The sequence below is a fragment of the Tetrao urogallus genome (genome assembly GCF_951394365.1).
Source record: "Tetrao urogallus genome assembly, chromosome: 1".
NCBI lineage: Eukaryota > Metazoa > Chordata > Aves > Galliformes > Phasianidae > Tetrao > Tetrao urogallus.
The window spans coordinates 49,987,378-50,008,132 of NC_136813.1; the positions used below are offsets into that span (position 1 = coordinate 49,987,378).

Sequence of the window (20,755 nt, forward strand, 5' to 3'; positions counted from 1 at the left end):
ACTCCCTAAGGAACTGCACTCCTGAAGTTTACCAGAAATTTTTATCTTCTAGCAGTCTGATCAGACCTCTTAGCTAATGAGCAGCACCTAACTATTAGCAAGCCTACTGTTAGCAATCACTTAAGTACCAGGGTACTGGTAGTACCGGAGATTATATCAGTCTTGCAGTTCAGATGTATCCTCAATTATAGTTCCAACACTGACATCATTTGAACCCTGACTCTCAGATCCACCCCTTTCTCAGTTACAAAACAGATAAATATCAACTTCATACTTAAACCTATTCAGGCAAGCTCTGCTGCTGCTACATACCTTAATTGTTCCATCTCAGCTCAACTGTAACTCTCTTTTGCTGATCAACATCTGCCTAAGCCAAATTCTAACCCAAGCGCAGTGACCCCTGTAAAACCTTTGCTCAGCAAAAACCAGGTGTTCCTGGGTGAATTCAGCATTTTGCAGACCCTGTTGCAAATCTTTTTTTTTTTTTTCCTTCTGGTCTTTACCACTGTAACTCAAACCTAATTCTATTTGGCACTCTCCAGCAGTCCCACACCTGACCCTAACCAAATGGCTCACACTGATATTGTTGCTAAATCCTCCATCTAGCCTATAGAGCAAGCTCTAGGCACGTCTTCATCGCTTGTCAGCAGCCAATATCAGCCCTAAACATAACCCTAGCTTTATCACCAGGTTCAGACGTGAACCAAACTAAACAGTAGCTGCCAACACCAGCTTACTGCAAACTGGTTGTCATATATCACTGACTTGCTGGCCTGAACCCAGCCATATTAATACTAATTATCATTAGGCCAGCAACCTTAAGATGACCTCCACAATGATGAGAGTGTTTTTCTGTATCTTTTAGACTACGTCTTCTGCCAGCTGATACGTGTGGAGAGATAATTGCGTCTGGAATACTTTGATTAATCATTAAATTTCTGTTTTAAGTAATACTTGATGACAATTTCTATACAGGAAGAATAGGAAAATGTAATAACAATAGTGAAGAATTCAGCCTGTTTGTGTTTCCAGCACATCATATATTACTTGTGTGTTTTTACCTAAGGGGAAAAAAAACCAACAAAAAAACCCTCACAATATTTCAATAGCACTAGTGGAAAAACCAGTCTCTTGGTCCGTACCTGAAGCAGAAATCCTGTCTATTTATTCTGAGATATGAAATGTTAAAGTACTTCTAGGCTGAACAGAAGTGTACAATTGTACAACAGGGAAGTAAGGCCCACAGTAAGCACTTCGTGCTTGCAAATAAAAACCAAGGATAAATAGAAATATGCCTCTTTGCTGTAATTTGACGCGAGGAATGCGAGCCATGGTTACAGTCATTGCTTACTCCTTGAATTTTCTCATTTATACTCACATTCTGCATCCTAAGAGCTTAATCCCTGATTCCTGTCTCTTTGACTGCCGTTTTTGAATAATACATTTTCCTCATAATTAATCAACGGGTAGTCATATACTGCACATAAGCAGCATAAATGTAAATTTCAAACTACTACTCTTAAATATGATACATTTCAGTCACTTACCTGAGGTCTCTAAGGTAGGAATATAGTCATCTCAGACTCCTACAGTCAAAGAAGAGACAAACAGAGCAATTCAGCTTCAAAGAGCAATTCAGATCTTAGTTCAGCTGAACCAAACTCTGAAGGTGTCCCTTTTCTTTTCTCTGTTAACTGTCTAGGAAGACTACTTTGACTAATTTTTCCTCAGTTGCTTCAGATATGTCAAGACTGAGTCAAAGGTTTTAAAGACAGTAGCTAAAAAGCAAAAGATTAATTAGACTGCCCATTAATTCAACCCAGTATTATTGGCCTACCAAAGATTAAATATTGAACAACTATCAAGATTTCAAGAGCTATCTAGAAGCCAAAGTCCACTTAAAAAGAGATAAATTATAATTCACCTGTTGCCTTTTAATGAGATAGGAGTCATCTTTGGAAGGACTTCAATTATATCTGGGCAAACCTACAGCTGCCTCAAGAGCCTGAATAAGAATAGTCTGTAGGGATGGCAATACTAGCTCTTCAAGAAATCCACAGCATCGTCACAAAAGCACCCAGCTAACACAGTTACTCCACCTTACATCTAGGATAGCTCATTTGTAACGTGAGTATCTTTTAAGTGTACAGATTTGAAACACACAGAAGTAATCTTGAACTGGAAAAGTTCCAAGCAACTTTGAAAAGTGTCCTTAAGCTGTAAAAGAGCTCTCTCCCACATTAATTTTCTCTCAAACAAGAAAGAAGAAAGACAAGAAAGATATTCTGAATGCAGGTAATTGTTTGGTAGGAAAGCTTCAGCTCTTCTGGTTTCAGAGATGATGTACACTAAATAAACTTGTATACAGATGTTACCAGAAGCATTTTCTTTTCCACAGGGCATGAAATGTGGCCATGATATCTTAACTCCATATGTAATTCAATCCCTTGAAGAGTCCTGAAAGTTTTGGGAAGAGTCACTATAATTTCTGCTAACCTTTTTATCCAGAAATTAGGTAAGGTAAATTTTAAGAAAATCCAGAAGGGAAGAAAGGGGACAGACAGAGAGACCTGCAGAGATAAATAAAATAATAATCAGCATAAGAATGTGAAGGAAATGCCTTATTTGAGGTTTCATAGTAAAGTGATTGTGAATCTTTTTTTATATCAATGGCAGGAACATACATTTTATCTTGAGAAGTTTCATAAGATGTCAAAAACTCAATATCTAGAGCAGCAAGAAATCAGGAAAGGTAAGTGAATAAGCTGATTTAAACTGTCAGAGCACAGAAAATAGTGTTCATAGAATTGTTTTCTCTCAGTCGAAATGAAAGTGAATGCACTAAAAAAAGCAATGACTGACAAGCATTGTCAAATACATAAGTCTTTAAGAGCAGAACTATTGATGAAACTCAGTTCTTAAACTCAACCAAAGTACTTCCTGTGAGATTTCTCAGCTAGAATAAGCACTGCTGCATTGGTGGAATGAAAGCTGTTTTGAATGAAAACATTAATGGATTATTTATAGTACTATTATTAATACTCTACTGTATGGTACTACTTTTCTCCACACAACAATTCACTTTGGTACAGTTTAACTTAAGAAGCTTCTAGCAGTGAACAGTTGTCCAGTGTAAGTTAGTCAAAAATATCTGTCTCATTCAAATAACTTCACTTAATAAAACAAAAATCCCTTTTTCCCTAGTTTATTAATTACTACAAGTATTTTGACATCAATTCTTCATTTTTTAATCTTTTCACCCTTGATCAAATTATGTAACACTTCTGCTGCATTGTGCCCACTCTCTTCCCCATGTCTTTTCAGAAGTTTCTGAATTTGTTGAAAAAGTAAAATTACATACTTTTTTTAGACAAACCACCTTTCTTCTCTAACAGGTTTTAAAAATAAGAGAAATTGTAATAATAAATCTGTATTTATGTCAATAATTCAAATAAATAATAAACGAGTGCTTTTAAGGCTTAAGCATTTTACTTGCTCAAAGTTCATTATTCATATTACTTTATTACTTGAATTGCAAGTAAGAATTTAACACAGACTATTGCTATAAAAACAATGCCATTAGTTTGCATAATGAGAAAATGAAAACTGTTTTCACAAAGCATCAAACAATGTAAATTAAGGTTCCTGTTTTTTCCCCTACAATTGTGGCTTGCAGTACCTACAGGGAGCCTACAAACAGGAGGGGAATCAACTCTTAGAAAGGGTAGATAACAGCAGGACAAGGGGAAATGGTTTTAAGTTGAGGGAGGGGAGATTTAGGTTGGATGTCAGGAGGAAGTTCTTCACAGAGAGAGTGGTGAGGTGCTGGAACAGGCTGCCCAGAGAGGTTGTAGATGCCCCATCCCTGGAGGTGTTCAAGGCCAGGTTGGATGGGGCGCTGGGCAGCCTGGTTTAATATTAAACGGGGAGGTTGGTGGCCCTGCATGTGGCAGGGGGTTGGAGATTCATGATCCTTGAGGTCCTGCCAACCCTGGCCATTCTGTGATTCTGCAACATCATTTTATATGTATCATCATATGTGATCTATTTGAGACCCTGGAGGAACCATCTAGATGTGACGACTGTCTATTTTGATTATTAGTGCTGCTCTTTTTCATCCTTGACGTAAGTCACATGAAAATCATAGTATTTCAAGGCTTATAAAACAAATATCTCCACTTATTTTCCTCTGTAGAAATTCCAGTGTATGCATATACCAGCAAACCAATTTCTAAGAGAAAAAAATATATATATTTCCTCTTCATTATTATTTTCATTGACCTTTATGTACTTCAACACTGTAAGAACCTGCTAGGAAATACTCTCAATTCTATTGTTTTTCCCTTTCAGTATATCCCCTTCCAAGTAATTCAAAGGAATCCTCAGTGCAGTCATGCAGCAAAGTGATTCAAATTGCATTCATTAAATGTAACTGTTCTCACAGCTGTGATCACATATGAGAGCAGTGTTAAAATTCACAAATGCTGAATCTGAACCTATTGCAAAAACTCACCATACATCACAGGTAGACTTGATTTAGATTCTTCAAGATGCTCAACTGCAGTGTTTGCTAAAAGAGCATGAAAGTGAAAAATAAAGTAAAAATATTGTAACAAATAATAAGAGACAAAGATTCAGAAAAGCAGCATTATTTAATCATCATTATGAGCTACATAATTTTTTGCTTTAATGGGAAAAGCAAGTAGCCTGCAAAGTAAAAAATGGTCCTTTACAACAAGTCTACAACCTCTGTGTATGCTCAATAATTATAATACTCCCAGAAGCTGGAAACGAAGCCAGTAACAAAACCATCACTGAACTGGAACACAAAACTTCCCTGGTCAGATCACTTCTTTGGTCACGTATGCATGGTGTCTGTGTCACAGGGAAGAAGCCTTGCCTCAAAGCAAAGTCTATTCTGATCAAGGCTTGTATCTTTACTTCTTCCACACTTCCTACTGATCAATGCAAACCCTTTCCATACCATGTGTTGTGCATAATTGTTAAGTGAACTTACACATCAATTCTACAGTCTTAGGCTCCCTGTTTTTGAGCCTAGTGTTTCACAGTATTATACTTGTCAATACTGCAGCATTGCAGAGTACGACCAGGTCCAGCTGAGAAGCTCTACAGCCATACTGTGGTTGTTTACTCCTCAAACCAACCTACTCCCTGCTGTTAAGACTCAGTTCAAACCAGCGTCCAGCTAATAAAGCAAACTGAGCTCAGAATTAATCCAGCTCTCATCATCCATTGCAGTAAATCTATTCCAAGTCACTACAACTGCAGCATCAACAATAGGGACATTCGTGGTACAAGACTGCATCACAAAAATGCTACTAACAGGTTTAGCTACATGTAATAAATTTCAGAAGGCATTGCATAGACAAAAAATATCATTAGAGCTCTTACAATTCTGTAAACATAAGCATCTTAACTGATTCATTAATCCATTTTGTCTGCCCTTTAAGTATTTCCCCTTTTGTGGGCTCCACAGGCTAAGGACAATCAGGCACGAAGACAATTAAAATGACACTTCATAAAGAAAAAAAACAGAAGTTGTTTGCACAATACAAAATAGTGGTACTGTACTGCTTTCACATCTCTTCACTACTCAAAACATAAGCTTTGTATTTCGCATGCTCTCAGAGCTGCAGAACATGAACTTTAGAAATCAAGAGGCACAAGAACACTGTTACAGGTAGCCACCCCATGAAAATGAAAATGTTGATTTGATTTTAACATTTAATTATAAAAGTTGATATCTGTTTTTTGTGACTTATAAGATTCGTATCAGACAACCTGCTCAAATCAGAAACAAAATCTGCTTTTGTTTACATTTTGTACTTACTATGAGAGGGTTTGATGCTTGTAACTGATTTTGTGGACAACTCTTTTATCTAAAAGAGAAAAGACAGATACATGAACAGTTTAAAATGTAATTGCTCAATATCTAGAAACATATATTTAGTATGAAATACCTAGTTTCAGTTCTATTCCAGGACTTATTGCTTATGGGAGAAAAATACTGCTTTTCGTACAGTTCTGTAGAACTCTGTTCTACTGTTCAATGCGTATCACACTCACGTTTAGTCAATGTTTAAGACTTATTTCTGTTTGTTATCTTAACAGACTCATTGTGCTCCTACTTTACACACTATGTATAATATAAGCTATAAAGTGAAATGAAAGCAAGTTTATGAGTTACCTCAGTACTTAGCATTTCAATACTTCATGCTTCAGCAGTTCACGGTCAGGTTTGGAAGGCCATCTCCACTCCATGGAAACACTAATGTACACACTGACTTCAAATCTATCAACAGTTCTCCCGCCTGCTCTACAGCTTTGTCAGTTTGCTTAAGAGTCACATTTTCATATTTCAAAGACTAGAACTCATTACAATCATCTTGTGGCAGACAAAATCCTGTTCACTATCAGAAATTTTTCATTTGCAGAGGGCTTTGGTAACCACAATCGAATAACCCTTTAACTTGGTGTAGAACTTACTAGAACATTTGATTTGTTAAACCTTACATTCTAAATACTGTTTTAATCCCTGCATCCCTTCTTCAGGTTTCAATTTATCAATGTTATTTTCAAAGTGTAACCAAAATACTCCCAGTAATACTCTCACCAACAGGTAATATTAACAGTGCAACTGGAGATTATACAGGAAAATGTTTCTCTGTTTCCTATGTTCTCTGAAACAGATTGCTTCACAAAACAGACCTGCTTCTTTTGTGTAATAATCAGATCGTTCTGTTCCTGAAGCCTCTCTCCCAATTCTTCTATCCTTCTCTTGTAAAAGGTGTTATTTTTATTCAGGTCTTCTCTCACTGATGATTTAAGCTTCTCAATCTGTGATAGGAGCTAGAAAGCAAAAGAAAAACAGCTTGATAATAATATTGCATAAAACAGTTCAATGCTATAACATTTCAACAAACAAATATTACTTTTAAGTATTTTTAACACTTTTTTCAGCAAGAACGTAACGTCCCTTGATTTCTTTGGGACTTTGTCTAAATCATATTTTATTTGCACAACAAAGTCCACCTGAATCTCAATACAACGAAGGGGGCATGCAAACACATTGCTGAGATTGCCTAAAATTAAGATTATGGGAAAAAGCCTAATCACTATATAAAAATGTTTGGGTTATGAATCGTGTAAAATAATATTTTAAGGAGAAAAACTGTGAATTGGCATGAAAAACCTAATATATAATGGCTGTGAATGTAGAAGAAAGAAAACAATATTTTAGGTGCACCATCTAAAAAGTAATACTTACATTACTCCTCCCTCATTCTATTCTTGCATGTATGTGGGTGTATCATAAACTACATCCTTTTTGGGGAATGTTCCATGGCTCCTCCCCACTGCTTTCTTGCCAAAGGAGGAGAAGTAATGGCCAGACCACTATGATCTGCTCAGTTCTTACATGGTCACGCAGATGAAAGGAAAATGAAAAGAAAGGAGGCAAGAGAAACAAAGCAGGAAAGAGATTAAAAAGAAATGCAGACATAAAAAAAAAAAAAAAAAAAAAAAAAAAAAAGCCCTGAGGAATACAGATCTGCATAGTAAAATAGATATGCCAATGCAAAACAGAATGCCATGGTATTTTTTCTTTGAAAAGCTGAACAGATTCTGAGTTTGAGAGCTATAACAGAAAAAGCAGCAGGGAAATGAAAGAGAAGAAGAAAAAAAGACTGCGACATGCTGTAGCTCTATGGCAGCTGAAGGTGCAGGGCAGATGAAAGCTACATATCAGCAAGTTATATCTAAACTATACAGCATATCCACACAACACAGAAAACAAATACAGAGTTCACAGAATTAGTTGCAAGTCCTTCAAAAGACAGGTACAGTTGCAGGCATCTGTTGGATTCTTAAATGACAAATTCCTCTTCAATTCTGGCCTTAATAGAAACTTCAACATCCTGCTACAACTGGAATACAAAGATCTTAAATGCATCTAGGAAGACACACTTTTAGATACTCTTGAGATCTTGGCTTTCTAACCCCCAGAGGATGTATTACTCTACATGAAGAACTACTCCAAGAGTAAGAATTCCATTTCCTTCTAGCATATGTGGCTTGCCATGTCTCTTACCAGGGACTTTTCTGTTTCATGATCTTGACGAAGGGCTTGTATTCTAGACGTCCATTTACTTTCCTGAACAACAACAACAAAAAAAATCAGTATTAATTCCTGTTACAACAAATTAAAATCTACTGCAACACATGCAGACTTGTACTAAAAAGATTACTGACTGTATGAAATTTGAGTAGCCCCACATTTAAGACACATGAAAGAGCATTCATCAGCACGTTTTATACATTTGAGCGAGGTTTTTCCTACTGGTTGCTCTGAAAACTACATTTTTGCTTAATACCTTAATACATCAGTTTTAGAGTAAACTAAATTTTCTTTAACAAAATAAACAATGAAGTAGCACTAAAATTTTCCACATCTTTGAGCAGAAGCAACCAGCACTATCCCTTCAAGTTCCCAGATGTATGAAATACATAACATATGTTATTAGTGTCACGAAACAAGAGTAAAAAGGTTTTTGGGTATTCCCAAAGGCCTCACAACTCAAGCTTTGGATATCTGGACCTGGATGTGCAAGTGAGTCTCAGTGTAATTATCTCAGCCTCAACCCTTCTCAGCTCTTTCCTATGGTCTGACTTAGGCTTGTCCAACAATTTTTCACCAGCCCAGCAGCTGTCTTGGTCAGATGATACAGTCCCAATTCAGAAGCTTCAAAAGACAAGTTCAAGTGCGTCGTATGGTTGAAAAACCACAGGTTGGCAAACACTGTCCAAAAGCATCTTCATATTTTTTTTCACCTCAGAAAACAAATAACTCCATTTTTTCATTATTTCTTTCCAACAGCCTCACGGATCAGCAGACATAAATGGTTTATTAGAGCCTTCTAGAACTGAACTGCAACCAAACCATGGTTAGTAAAGCTAGATACTCTTTATTATTAAAAGTATAAATAAATAAAAGAATAAAAATAAAGTATAAGGGAAATAATTCCTCAATTTCTATTACAGAGATTGTAATGAATTCTATAAACAGCTATTTTAGACATTGACAGGGACAGACATTTTACTTCTGAATTTAAAGTTCTACTCAGAGATGTACAAAAAAAGAACAAGAACAGTCTGTCAAAAGCAATGCATTAAGAAATGGTGTTACCTGTTTTTCAAGAAGTTTAACCACTTTGTGATAATCCTGAGTACTCTGAGGCTTCTCTTCCATGAATTCATGGCTGTCCTTCAGTGTCCCTAAATTGGATTTCTGCATACTGGATGTTTGTAATGCTAACAGTTGCTGAAAGGAGTGGGGAGGAAAATTAAGGCCCAAATATATATAAAGATTTTATTTTACAGAACTGTCATTTAAGGCAAAATGTACATTAGACATAACTACACATAGATCAGAGCAGATTCTTTACTTTTCTCACGAGTTCATCATCCAAACAATTTCATGTAATTATTAACACATACATCCTACATAAACATACATTGCAAATATGCACAGAAACTAGCATTCACAAAATCTCAGAGCTTTGTTAATGTCACATGTATTTTTTCCAACCTATATTGTACAATTCTCATTTTGTCAGAACTATGGGAAGCATTTCTTCTGACTGTAGTGAAGACACATGCAGCTCTAGTGTCAGGACTATAAGGCAGAGATCAGTCCCCTCCACGTCACTCATTAGAATACCAGTATTATGCATGCCTAATACACAGCAATAGCAACAGCATCGACTAATCTATAAACAGTCACTTAAAATGTTGAGGAGTAGGAAAATACTGACCTGGTTACTGAAGGCATCATTCATCCAAAACACTGTCATTAAAAACAAGCTGCAATTATCTAGGTAAAATACCCATTTACAAGGATATAGTTACAGCTATGATGTCACCATTACCTATAAGTTTTCTAAGAAGCCCTTTAAGATGACTACACTGCATCGTAAATATCTGAAGCTCATCACGTACTGTAAAGGATTAATGTCTTAAAATGTTAGAAAAGCTACACTTACATTTTCTAATGTTGAATTTCTTGAAGACAACTCCTTAAGCTCTTTCATAAACATATCTTTCACTTTTTCTATTTCATCAGCCAATTTGGCTTTTTCTTCTTCTTTCCATTTATGAAATGATTGTAGAATTTCTTCTTCTTTTGATTTTTGCTGTTCACATTCCTAAAATTAATTTTAAAACATTACCAATTATATTTTCACTCACATATAACAGTACTCCAAGCAGACAACGTGTGGAAAAAAGGCACTTTCAAGGGGACACATTGCAATATTAAAAGCATGGGAAAAAACAAACATAAAAACAAAAAACACCAATACATTTCTGAAGAATTTTGGTGCTAAAGCAATACAGGAAAACAAGTAAGGTTCAAGAAGTTTTGGCAGTTCGGTGTTTTTCTTTGAATAAGCACACATGAATGACCTTAAGCGGACATATCAAAGGTGCACCTAATTCAGTACCATATTTCTTAAAGAGGCCATGAGTCTAGATGTGGAGAAGGAAAACTGCAGAGCAAGCAAACGCACGCTCTTCACAAGGCTTCAAGCTGCCAACCGTTTTCAGCTCAGAAGAATTCCTCAGCCTGATATAACTTCATAAACTTAGCAACCTTCAGTTTATCCTGCCGTATGTTTGCAATCCCCCCTTTTGGCTGGGTCCATTTTTAGCAACTGCAGCCATCCTTTGCCAATGAGCTTTACTACAAGCTGCGTGAGGAATCAGGCACTAACAACATGCTTAAGAAGAATAAGATCTTCTGTATCCTTTCAACTCAACAGAAGACTGCAGACCAAGAACTTCAAGTTTTTCATCTCAGTTCTTCCCAGTAGCAAATCTTCTCATAAAAGATGGGGAAGATGTTTTCAGTTAACCGCTGGACACAGTGACACCTGAGTTGACTGTGGACTCCCAGTAGACAATCTGCATCTAGTTGTACTTCATGTCTCTATCTTCTCTAACATCCCAGAAAAACAAAGAGGTTTCAAAAGCCCAACGTAACGCTGCAGCTTGTAGCCCTAGAACATTTCAGGCAGTCCTCTTATAGTTAAGAGTCTTAGCTAAGACACATGATATCAAAACAGGCCCTTAAACTATTAAGAACAACTGCTCTATGCTGCTATGAATAAGCTCCAAACCCTAAGAAAAATAACAACGCTTCAGGTTCAGAAGTCTGTTTATATGAGGGATGTTCTGGAAGCCTCCTATTTTATCACGTTAGCCCAAGATAAAATATTCCACTAGTTTTATGTTTTTGTTGCTCTTCTTATCTTCTAATAAGAAATATTAAAAAAATAAAGTAAGCTTTGTTACTTATATACATTAACTATATTACATATCTTACATGCAGCTGTGCAGGAACTGTAGAGTCAGAGCCTGAACCAATGACTGACCAACTGAGGAAAGGACCAAGTCAGCCATGGGAGCACAGGTGAAGGCAATTCACCCGTGTGAACAGAGCCTGGCTCCACCCCTCCTTATACCCAATATAAGTGCTGACTGCCACAGGAAAAGGTTCTCTTTCTAGAGATCTCTACTCTGTGGAGTCTTTCATGTGAACCTGCATCTTCAGATATAGGTTAGCATTCCTTCCCTGTTTGTTTCTTTTCCTGTTCTCACCATGACAGTCTTTCCAGCTGTAACACCAACTGAAACAGCAGCCCAAGACAATTCCTCCTTAATCAATGCAGCCTAAGCAAGCCAAAAAGTTGGACATGCATGCAGGAGAAGTTGAACCCTCCCACCAATACCCCATTACATTTGTTGCTGTGCCACAGATGGTATCAAAGGGTTTGACATGGAAGTGTATGTGAAGTAGAGATGGGTAACTGAATCTCTCCATGCAGAAGCTGTGCTTGCTGACATTCATCAACTCTTGCTGAACATTTCTGGAGACCAAAGAGTGAACATCAGCAGAGTGAAGCTGTGAATGGTGTATTTCAGTAGGGGTGGCAGCAACAGTCAGTCATCTCCGCTGGTGAAAGGTTTTAGGAGTACAGCATGTGCGCTCTTGCTTGTCGCTGGAGAAAATGTGCAGCTAATGGTGGTGACTGAAAATGAGTGCTTCATAGCTGAGAATTTTCTCTATCAAATAGGTTTATTGTACTCTACTTTTTCCAACACAATACAGGGCAAACTATAACACCAGGATAAGTGTTTACCTCAATCATTAGAAGTATCTAGTTCTCTTATACCAACAATTTCCTCCTCAAAGCCCTTCTTTCATAAAAAAATAAAAAATCCACCCATATTTTGATGGCTAACTATCCAACTGCACTTACTTAAACAAAAATGAAAAATGTGAAATGATCTGAAATTATGAAGATGAAAAAAATTAAACAGGTAACAGATTCTTCGTTTCTTTTTACGAGGCAGGAAGCACAACTACAAGAGTCAGTAACGCTCAATTATGCCTTCATTGTATTTACAAATAATTACTGCTTTTAAATCTTTCTGTTTTAAGAGGTTTTTTTAAATTCACACAGCACAATGACTGCTTTTGCCTTGCCTCTAGTATTTAAATCCTGTTAGGACATGCAAGTTCTCAGTAACCTGCATTACCTTAAATTCTTTTACACCTCTGTTAGTAAGTCTCTTTGCAGCAAAGAACAAAATCGCTACTAGCAAAAAGGATATCTTAGTTTACTAGGTCACGTGAAATTAGTTATATCTGAAGAAATTTTTAACCATAACAAAATATCATGTTAAATATATTTCACCACAGCAGGACCAATTCCATCTGCTGCTTTAACAGCCATGCCTGCCTTATCAACTGTTCAGTGCTAAGAGAAGAGTTGCCTGAAGTATTAATTTAAAGATACATGTAAAAGAAAAAGTAAAGGGAAAGGAGGTGTTCAAAATTCACAGTGGTGGGGTTGCTAAGTTCTACTGCCCAACCAACATTCTGCCAGGCAGGCAAGCTGTGGATACATTTTTGCTCTATTCTAGTTACAAAACGAGTGAGCACAGACAAAGGCACTACTTCCTTTCAGAAGTTCATGTTACTCAGTACATATTACCTTGGAAAATCTGACCATGTTAGCTTGCTGTTCTGCTTCTAACTGGGATTTGGTGAGCTGCAACTGCTCCTTCAGTTTCTCAATCTCATCCTGCAATCTGTCTGTCTTCGCTTTCCTCTTTTGTTCTGCTAGGAAAACAAGACAAAAAACCTGATTTTAAAAACATTGGTTGCAATTTCTGTAAAAGTGTCCCTTACCACGAATGCTTCACTATAGTGTGACATCTTCATCAAGCATGACTCAAATAACTTCCCTTCTAACTATCAACATTCACCAAAGAAGCTTTTAAATGCATATGTTCTCCAGACTGCTAAAATTATTTGAAGATAAAGACTGAAAAATACCAATATTAGAGGCAGGTGAAGTAGTTTTATAAACCACTGGCAAGAACAGCATTATATCAACTAATTTTAAGGTGTACCATAGGAATCTAAGCAACACAGACTCTAAGAAGTCTCTGTGTCTAAGGAATACAGACTCCAAGAAGAACCTGTGAAGGACTAAGTGGACCTCAATTAATCATTCCTGTTAGGTTCAATTTGTTCTAAGTAACTTTTATAACGAGTCTAGCTAATTATTTATCTGGAATGAGTGAGGGGGGAATGCCATTGTGAAGGACTTTAAAAATGTTTCAAGTTTAAAATATGTCAAAATTATAACCTCCTTTATCAGTTTACCAAGGATTTACTATGCTGCTCATCATCTGGGAATCCAAGCACAACGTAGAGTATAACTACATTATAAAGTATGACTACATTACAGAGTACAACTACATTATAGAGAATAACTATGTGAAACAAATACAACAGTTTCTGGCTAACTCTTTATATGATAGTTAGTTCACCTAGTTCTGCAGCTCCTTTAACAACCTTTTTTTTTTTTTATGAACCATAAAGTCCACGGGAGATTTTTCCTTCTTCCACTCTACCAGTGGAAAACCACTCACTGTTCTTGTTTTTCTTATTTGCTTGGTAAGATGCAGTTCACACCTTGCAAGATGATTCCCTCTCTCTTTCCTCACAAATGCTCTTCTTTTTCCTCCTATCCAGTCACTGCCCCTTCCTGATACATGCTAGTCCTTAGTAGAAATCACAAGCATGCAGTGTACTAGGAAGGGGAGAATTTAGGAATGAACGAAGCAAACTTTAAGAGCAGTACTTTTGAAACTAAATGCTTTTGAATTAAGAGAGAAAAGAATAAAAGTGGTATAGCAACCAAAATCACCACAGATACATGAAGCTGGATTATTCTCGACAGTTTCTTGTTCTTATCATATTTTACAGTCAGCTTAGTCCAGGAGAGTCTGATCCTATCAAAACTGATTTCAGGTAAGCTGGATTATTTCTGTACTAGTCATTCACCTAGATTCACAGAATGAGTTTTTGTTACTGCACTGTGTTCATGTTTACCTACTCCTTTATAACACGTATAGCTAAAGAAAAACAATTGTGCTCTGAGGTCTGCTACTGACTGAAGTATTCAGCAGGAATAGATTGAAAAGGCACTGTAAAGAACTGAAGTACATACCAATCTGAGATTCTTCTGGATGACGCCTTAGCATATGACCTTGTAAAAAGGAATAGTTCATAAAAGCCTTCTCACAGAACTGACACTACAAAAAAAAGATAACAATTATTATTACTTGGTGTATATATAGCAGTGCTTATATTATTTTGTCCAGTCATCAAAAGCATATCGAAAATCTATGCAGAAACTGTTCTAAGTTTCTCATCTCATTATTATTTTCCCAGACAAGCAAAAAAGGAATCGAGTTAAAAAGGAAAAGAAAAAAAAAAAAAGTAATGAAAGTAATAAATAAAAGTAAATAAATAAAAGTAATAAAAGTAATAAATAAAAGTAATAATGTGGAAGACACAAACAAAGAAGAAAGTCAAACACTGATAAAAGTTATTACGTCTTGATAGGTTTTGGCTCTTAATAAAAGCCAAGGAACTCTCAGGATAATCCTTCATTATCTGCATAGACAACTTTACTATGTTCCTTTATTGCAAACTTCATCAAAAAAACAAAGAAACAAAGCAAATTAAAAAGAAAACAAACAATAGAAAAAGCTATAGCTTTGTTTTATAACTTGTCCTGCATTCTAATGGGATGTATGACAATTTCTACTTCACAGTCACATCTGAAGTCCAACCTAAATTCCAACTGTTTGGAAAAAAGTTTATCACCTTCAAAGTATATCACTGTAATGTTCAGAATATTAGAAACAGATAGAAAACACAAGAACAGGAGCTTCATTTACATGTTCTGGAACGTACTGATAAGACTGTGAATCAAAGCCCCTAACTGATTTAGACAGAAGGAATGAGAAACCTTTTCTCAGAATTCTTTTTCAAATACTCAGCTGAATCCTTTTCTTTCTGCACTGTGATATGAACATATAAATATTGACCCAATGGATTCCCGACCTTGTCATCAAAATCAAAGTTCCAGATTTCATATTTATACAAACTGGGGGAAGATCTCCTTGAGAGCAGCCCTGCGGAGAAGGACTTGGGATCCTGGGAGAAGAGAAGCTGGACATGAGCCAGCAGTGTGCGCTTGCAGCCTGGAAGGCCAACTGTGTTCTGGGCTGCATTAAAAAAGGGTGGCCAACAGGAAGAGACAGGTGACTGTTCCTCTCTGCTCAGCTCTTGTGAGGCCCCATCTGGAGTACTGCATCCAGGCCTGGGCAACCCAGTACAGGAAGGACATGGAGCTCTTAGAGCAGGTCCAGAGAAGGGCCACTAAGATCATTAGAGGGTTGGAGACCCTTTCGCGTGAGGAAACATTGAGGGAACTGGGCTTGTTTAGCTTGGAGAAGAGTAGGCGATAGGGAGACCTCATTGTGGCCTTCCAGAACTTGAAGGGAACATATAAACAGGATGTGGAACAGCTGTTTATGAGGGTGGATAGTGATAGAACCAGGGGGAATGGCTTTAAACTGAGAGGTTAGATATTAGGAGGAAGTTTTTCACACAGAGGGTGGTGACTCACTGGAATAGTTTGCCCAAGGAGGCTGTGGAGCCCCATCCCTGGAGGCATTCAAGGCCAGGCTGGATGTGGCTCTGGGCAGCCTGCTCTGGTGGTTGGCAACCCTGCACATAACAGGGGGTTGAAACTGGATGATCATTGTGGTCCTTTTCAACCCAGACTGTTCTATGATTTCATCTAATATTGAAAATACTATCAGTAATAGTGAGGTATCTTCCAGTAAACCCTGAAACTATGAACCATTAAAACAAATTTTGATGGACAAATTCAGACATGAGACCCTAACAAATATACGCAAACACAAAAACCAAAGCCAACACAAACAGTACAACAGCACAGCACTGCTACCAAACCAAGAGGGAGCTTACAGTGTAACAGATTGCACAACACTTAGGGAATTAAATTGGCTGTGAAATCATGTTATTCATTCAAGCGCAAACTTCATGTCAGGTTGGTGCTGCTAGTGAAAGCAAGCTCTTACTGCAGAGAACAGGACTAACACAGGGAATATCTAGGGTCTGAATTATGTAGCACTACCCTTGTAGCTACCAGTCGCTGTGTTAGATGCAATGTGCTGTGTGTCAAGCAACATGGTGCATAAACAGATAAATAATGTATGCAAAGCATCGAAAAGTGAAAAATGTATTACAATAAAAATTTCAGATAAAACAAAAGGCGTTGGCAAGAGTCATAAATTTAAGATATTTAGATAATTATCATTTTATTGTAGCATTTCACAGTTGAATTTATTTTAGTGGTAGATTAAAGCCATTAAATTTGAATTCCATATTACAGTTAAGAGACAGAAAGTGTGCCTGCACTTGAAAAACTAAAGATGTGAATAGATACTAAGAGACATCTACAAAACAACCAAGATTCTGAGTGAACAAGAAGAAATCTGAACTAACCCCAAGGAACAACTGCAAACTTCCTATTATCTGGCACTGTAGTTATGCCAAGATCATAGCACAGATAAATCATAAATTTAACACTTACTGAACACTCTACTGCCTTCCATTTACAAACCCCGAAAAGAGTTCATTTTAACTCTGGCATTCAGACTCACAGTCCTGAAATCACTGCTGGAACTGCAGAATTTATTCAACGTAACACAGCTAACTGAATGTTCTCTTCCCACATGAAACTAAGTAACTTACATTGATGAGAATTTACTAATACAGAGGAAAGAGGGAAATGAAACTAAAAATGAGAAATAATTTTCAATTTCTGTGTTATTGTGAATGCCACCAAAGAGAAGTGATGAGCTAAACTTGCTACCAAGTTCTTGAGCTTCCACTGAGACAGCTGTATCCCACCAACATTTCAGGAAGACTTGGTAACATTTAGCTGGCAATCACAGCATGAGAATTACATAAGTTGGCATGTACAATGCTGCACATGATCAGCTTTCTTTTGCAACTCAGTACAGACTCTGCTCTGTAAGTTGTAATAAGGATTTTTTAAAATGGTATCAGTAGCTTGTCCTTAAGACAGTCCATCCACAGAAGTGGTGGATGTCCCTAAAGACATCCAAGGTCAGGATGGACAGGGCTCTGAGTACCCTGATCTAGCTGTGCATGTCCCTGTTCATTGCAAAGGAGTTGGACTGGATGACTGTTAAAGGTCTCTTCCAACTCAAACTATTCTGTGATTCTAACACTCAAATGCATGCACTGAGGCAACGTTCCCATCAAGTCTACAATATGTATGTTTACTTCCACGGCATGAAGCCTGCATTTCCTTACAGAAACACTTGAGTCAGCTTAGCAGCTAGAAGTGGAAAACTGCTGCTTCTCACAGTTAAGGCTGCTATACCACATTTTGAAAACTGTGCAAACATCCCTAAAATCTCCAACAAAATAAATCCTGTGACTTACGTTCCCTGCCTTTTTGCAGGAAAGGAAGGACCTGTTTTCTTATGGGATACCGAATTGGATGTGGGAGGTGCCTTTGCTCAGTTGCAAGAACTTTGCTAGCTTGAGGACACTGACGCTAGACGGTGAGTCTAAGTGTGGGCATACCATAAGAAAACTTGTATTGGCTCAGTGCTTTAACTATGGTGTGGCTAAGGAGAATTTCAACAACCAGGAATGTTAGTATTCCAAGATTTTAACAAAAGGAAAAAAAATAACCCAAACTTTAATCTTGTAAATAAAAAGAGCTACCCTGAAATCTTACATCAGGTCTTCACCCAGTACACTCTGCAGACTTTAGATTATATTTGAAGCTAGAATCTGCAGTCCTGAAACATGCTGAAGCTGACAAATTTTCAAGCTACTCTATTATATCCAGAACAACAATTCCCTCATCAAATAAATAAATAAGTAAAGATGGCAACATGCTAAGGCTCTTGGGAAATATGCTAAAGGAGCAGACTGTTGTGCTAGGGATGAGCTATGCCACTGGTGTTCCTAACGTGAATTGCTCCTGAGTTACATAAGGGGCAAAAACTTTGTGCCTGGAGAACACTACTGCAGAAAAGTGGCAACTGGCCTGCAGACAGGCTATGCCCGAGCATCAGTGCTGCTGTATGTGCCCTAGGAATTTCCTCATCATGTGGTACACAGGCAACAGAAAGAAGCAGCACCTGTATCGTGGGCTTTTGGGTGTGTGTGTGTGTATATCCAACACTTCAGATGCGTCAAGAGCAAATCTATGGCTATGGACCACTTGACAGTAAACAAGATTTGATACAGATGATGCAGCACTCTCAGATGTCTGTGACAGCAGCCCAGTGCCTGCACTTCAACCTCTCACCCAGCAGGCAACCATGGCCCATCAGAACCGGGCAGCTCAGTGGGGCTCAGAGCCACAAGAATCATAGCCACAAGCCAGCCATAGAATCACAGAATGGCCTGGGTTGAAAAGGACCACAATGATCATCTAGTTTCAACCCACTGCTATGTGCAGGATCACCAACCACTAGATGAGGCTGCCCAGAGCCACATCCAGCCTGACCTTCAATATAAATATGGGCCCATGCTATTCCTAAGGAGGTGAGGCAAACTTTATATTCAATTTTTCAAAAACAGGGGAGCAGTTAAGCACCACCATTTCCTGGGCAGCCTGTAACTCTCACAGCTTATAGCTGAGGCCAATTCCCAGCTCTCTTCACTCACACATACTGGGCAGAGCATTCATGCTAAGGGATACCTTTCAATATTGAGGGGATCCTGTCCGTGACACTAACTAATATATCGCATCCCACCTGTGGGGAGACTGACTAAGATTTGCAAATCTCCTCAGGATGGATTAAGGTGAAATAGCACTCAAGGTCCGTGCATAAACATCAAGTACAATGGGAGGTTTCCACAGAACAGTTATCCTGTAGACACTGGTCTTCTCACAGCTACATCTGCCTAAGCTCTGTGGTTGTATAGGAAATCAAAGTAAGCCTTGTCTCAATTAACAACTTCGAGAGAAGAAAAGAGAGAAAGAGAGAGAGATATCACCAGTCTTGGATCCAGAATCAGATCAGTCAGAGGGGTTGCATGGGGAAGAGAATCCATCCCATAGCCCCTACTTACATGCCCCAGTTCCAGGATTGTTTAAGACACCAGGCCCTCCCTATGACTTGACCGTTTCTTGACCCTTCTCTTGCTTCAGTTCCAGAAGTGGCTGAGATACCACTCACATTAAATGACACTAGGTTCTTCCCTGTGGCTCAACTGTCTCTTGGGGCACTGTCTAAAGCTCACAGTACAGTCACTTAGGACTCGTCCCTTACATGCCTGAATGATTTAACTTCCGCACATTCCTCTCACTACCAAAACACAGCAGAACTTCTGTCAGAAGTTGAATACCCGCATACAATTGAACAAGTCTAAGTAGAACTCAATTTTAGGTTAGGATACCTGAAAGATGTTTATAGGAGAACTAGGTCCCAAAAATGGTTTAGCTGGTTTAATCAAGGTCATAACGACATCACTTGCCAGAATTCATAATAATCAGGCTATCAGCTAACTAACTGAACGTTCACTCTTTAAACATCTTTCCTTGTAGCAAAATAAATTATTCTCAGTTATCACCTACAGGGTCATTATGCCTTTCTCAGCAAACTTAAAGCTTCCCATTCTCTTTTTTTCCAAAAATAACTTTAGTTCTTGTTGTCAGCTTATCCCTGTTGTTGTCAGAACCCTCGTTACAGCAGCTGTTTAAGATGAACACAGTCCCTCTCCTCTCACCTGGTGGTAGCTGGCTCGGGCCTCCAGCATCATCTGCTGGGTGCTGATCATCTTCTTCCTGCGCCGGCACTCCTCCTTCAGCCCCTTGACCTCTTGGGCACGCTGGGCCACCTCCTCGGCCAGGCGGTCGCGCTGGGCTTGGGCCGCACGCAGAGCCTCCTCTAGGCTGCTGAGCTGGGCGCTCAGGTACTCCTGCGAGTGCAGCAGGTACTCGGTGCACAGCTGGGCCAGGCGCAGCAGCTTGAGCAGCAGCGGGTCTGCTGGGCCCTGGCAGTGCGGGCAGCGCTCCCGCTCGGCGCTGCAGAAGGTGACGTGCTCCAGGTGCTCCTGCAGGGCCGCCACGTCGCCCTCCCGCCACACCCGGCCCACGTCCACGGCGCTCAGCCGCCGCCAGTCCGGGCCCTCATGGCGCCCGCGGAACTGGAAGGCGGGAAACGACCCAGAGCCGGCCGCGGCCGCTCCCGCCGGGAAATAGGCGCGCTCCGTGAAGGGCTGCGGGAG

General features: G+C 38.7%; 1 protein-coding gene across 1 annotated transcript in view; it reads right to left on the bottom strand.

Moving 5' to 3' along the window:
* Window positions 1–20,755, bottom strand: part of DZIP1 (DAZ interacting zinc finger protein 1) — a gene marked incomplete at both ends in the record, with an annotated part of 34,464 nt that overhangs the window by 13,632 nt on the left and 77 nt on the right. The window contains 9 exons of the mRNA XM_079539641.1: window positions 4,514–4,570; window positions 5,852–5,900; window positions 6,730–6,870; window positions 8,111–8,173; window positions 9,206–9,340; window positions 10,062–10,223; window positions 13,077–13,204; window positions 14,604–14,688; window positions 20,255–20,746. Of these exons, the coding sequence (XP_079395767.1) occupies window positions 4,514–4,570; window positions 5,852–5,900; window positions 6,730–6,870; window positions 8,111–8,173; window positions 9,206–9,340; window positions 10,062–10,223; window positions 13,077–13,204; window positions 14,604–14,688; window positions 20,255–20,746 (1,312 nt within the window). The remainder of the gene's footprint in view (window positions 1–4,513; window positions 4,571–5,851; window positions 5,901–6,729; window positions 6,871–8,110; window positions 8,174–9,205; window positions 9,341–10,061; window positions 10,224–13,076; window positions 13,205–14,603; window positions 14,689–20,254; window positions 20,747–20,755) is intronic.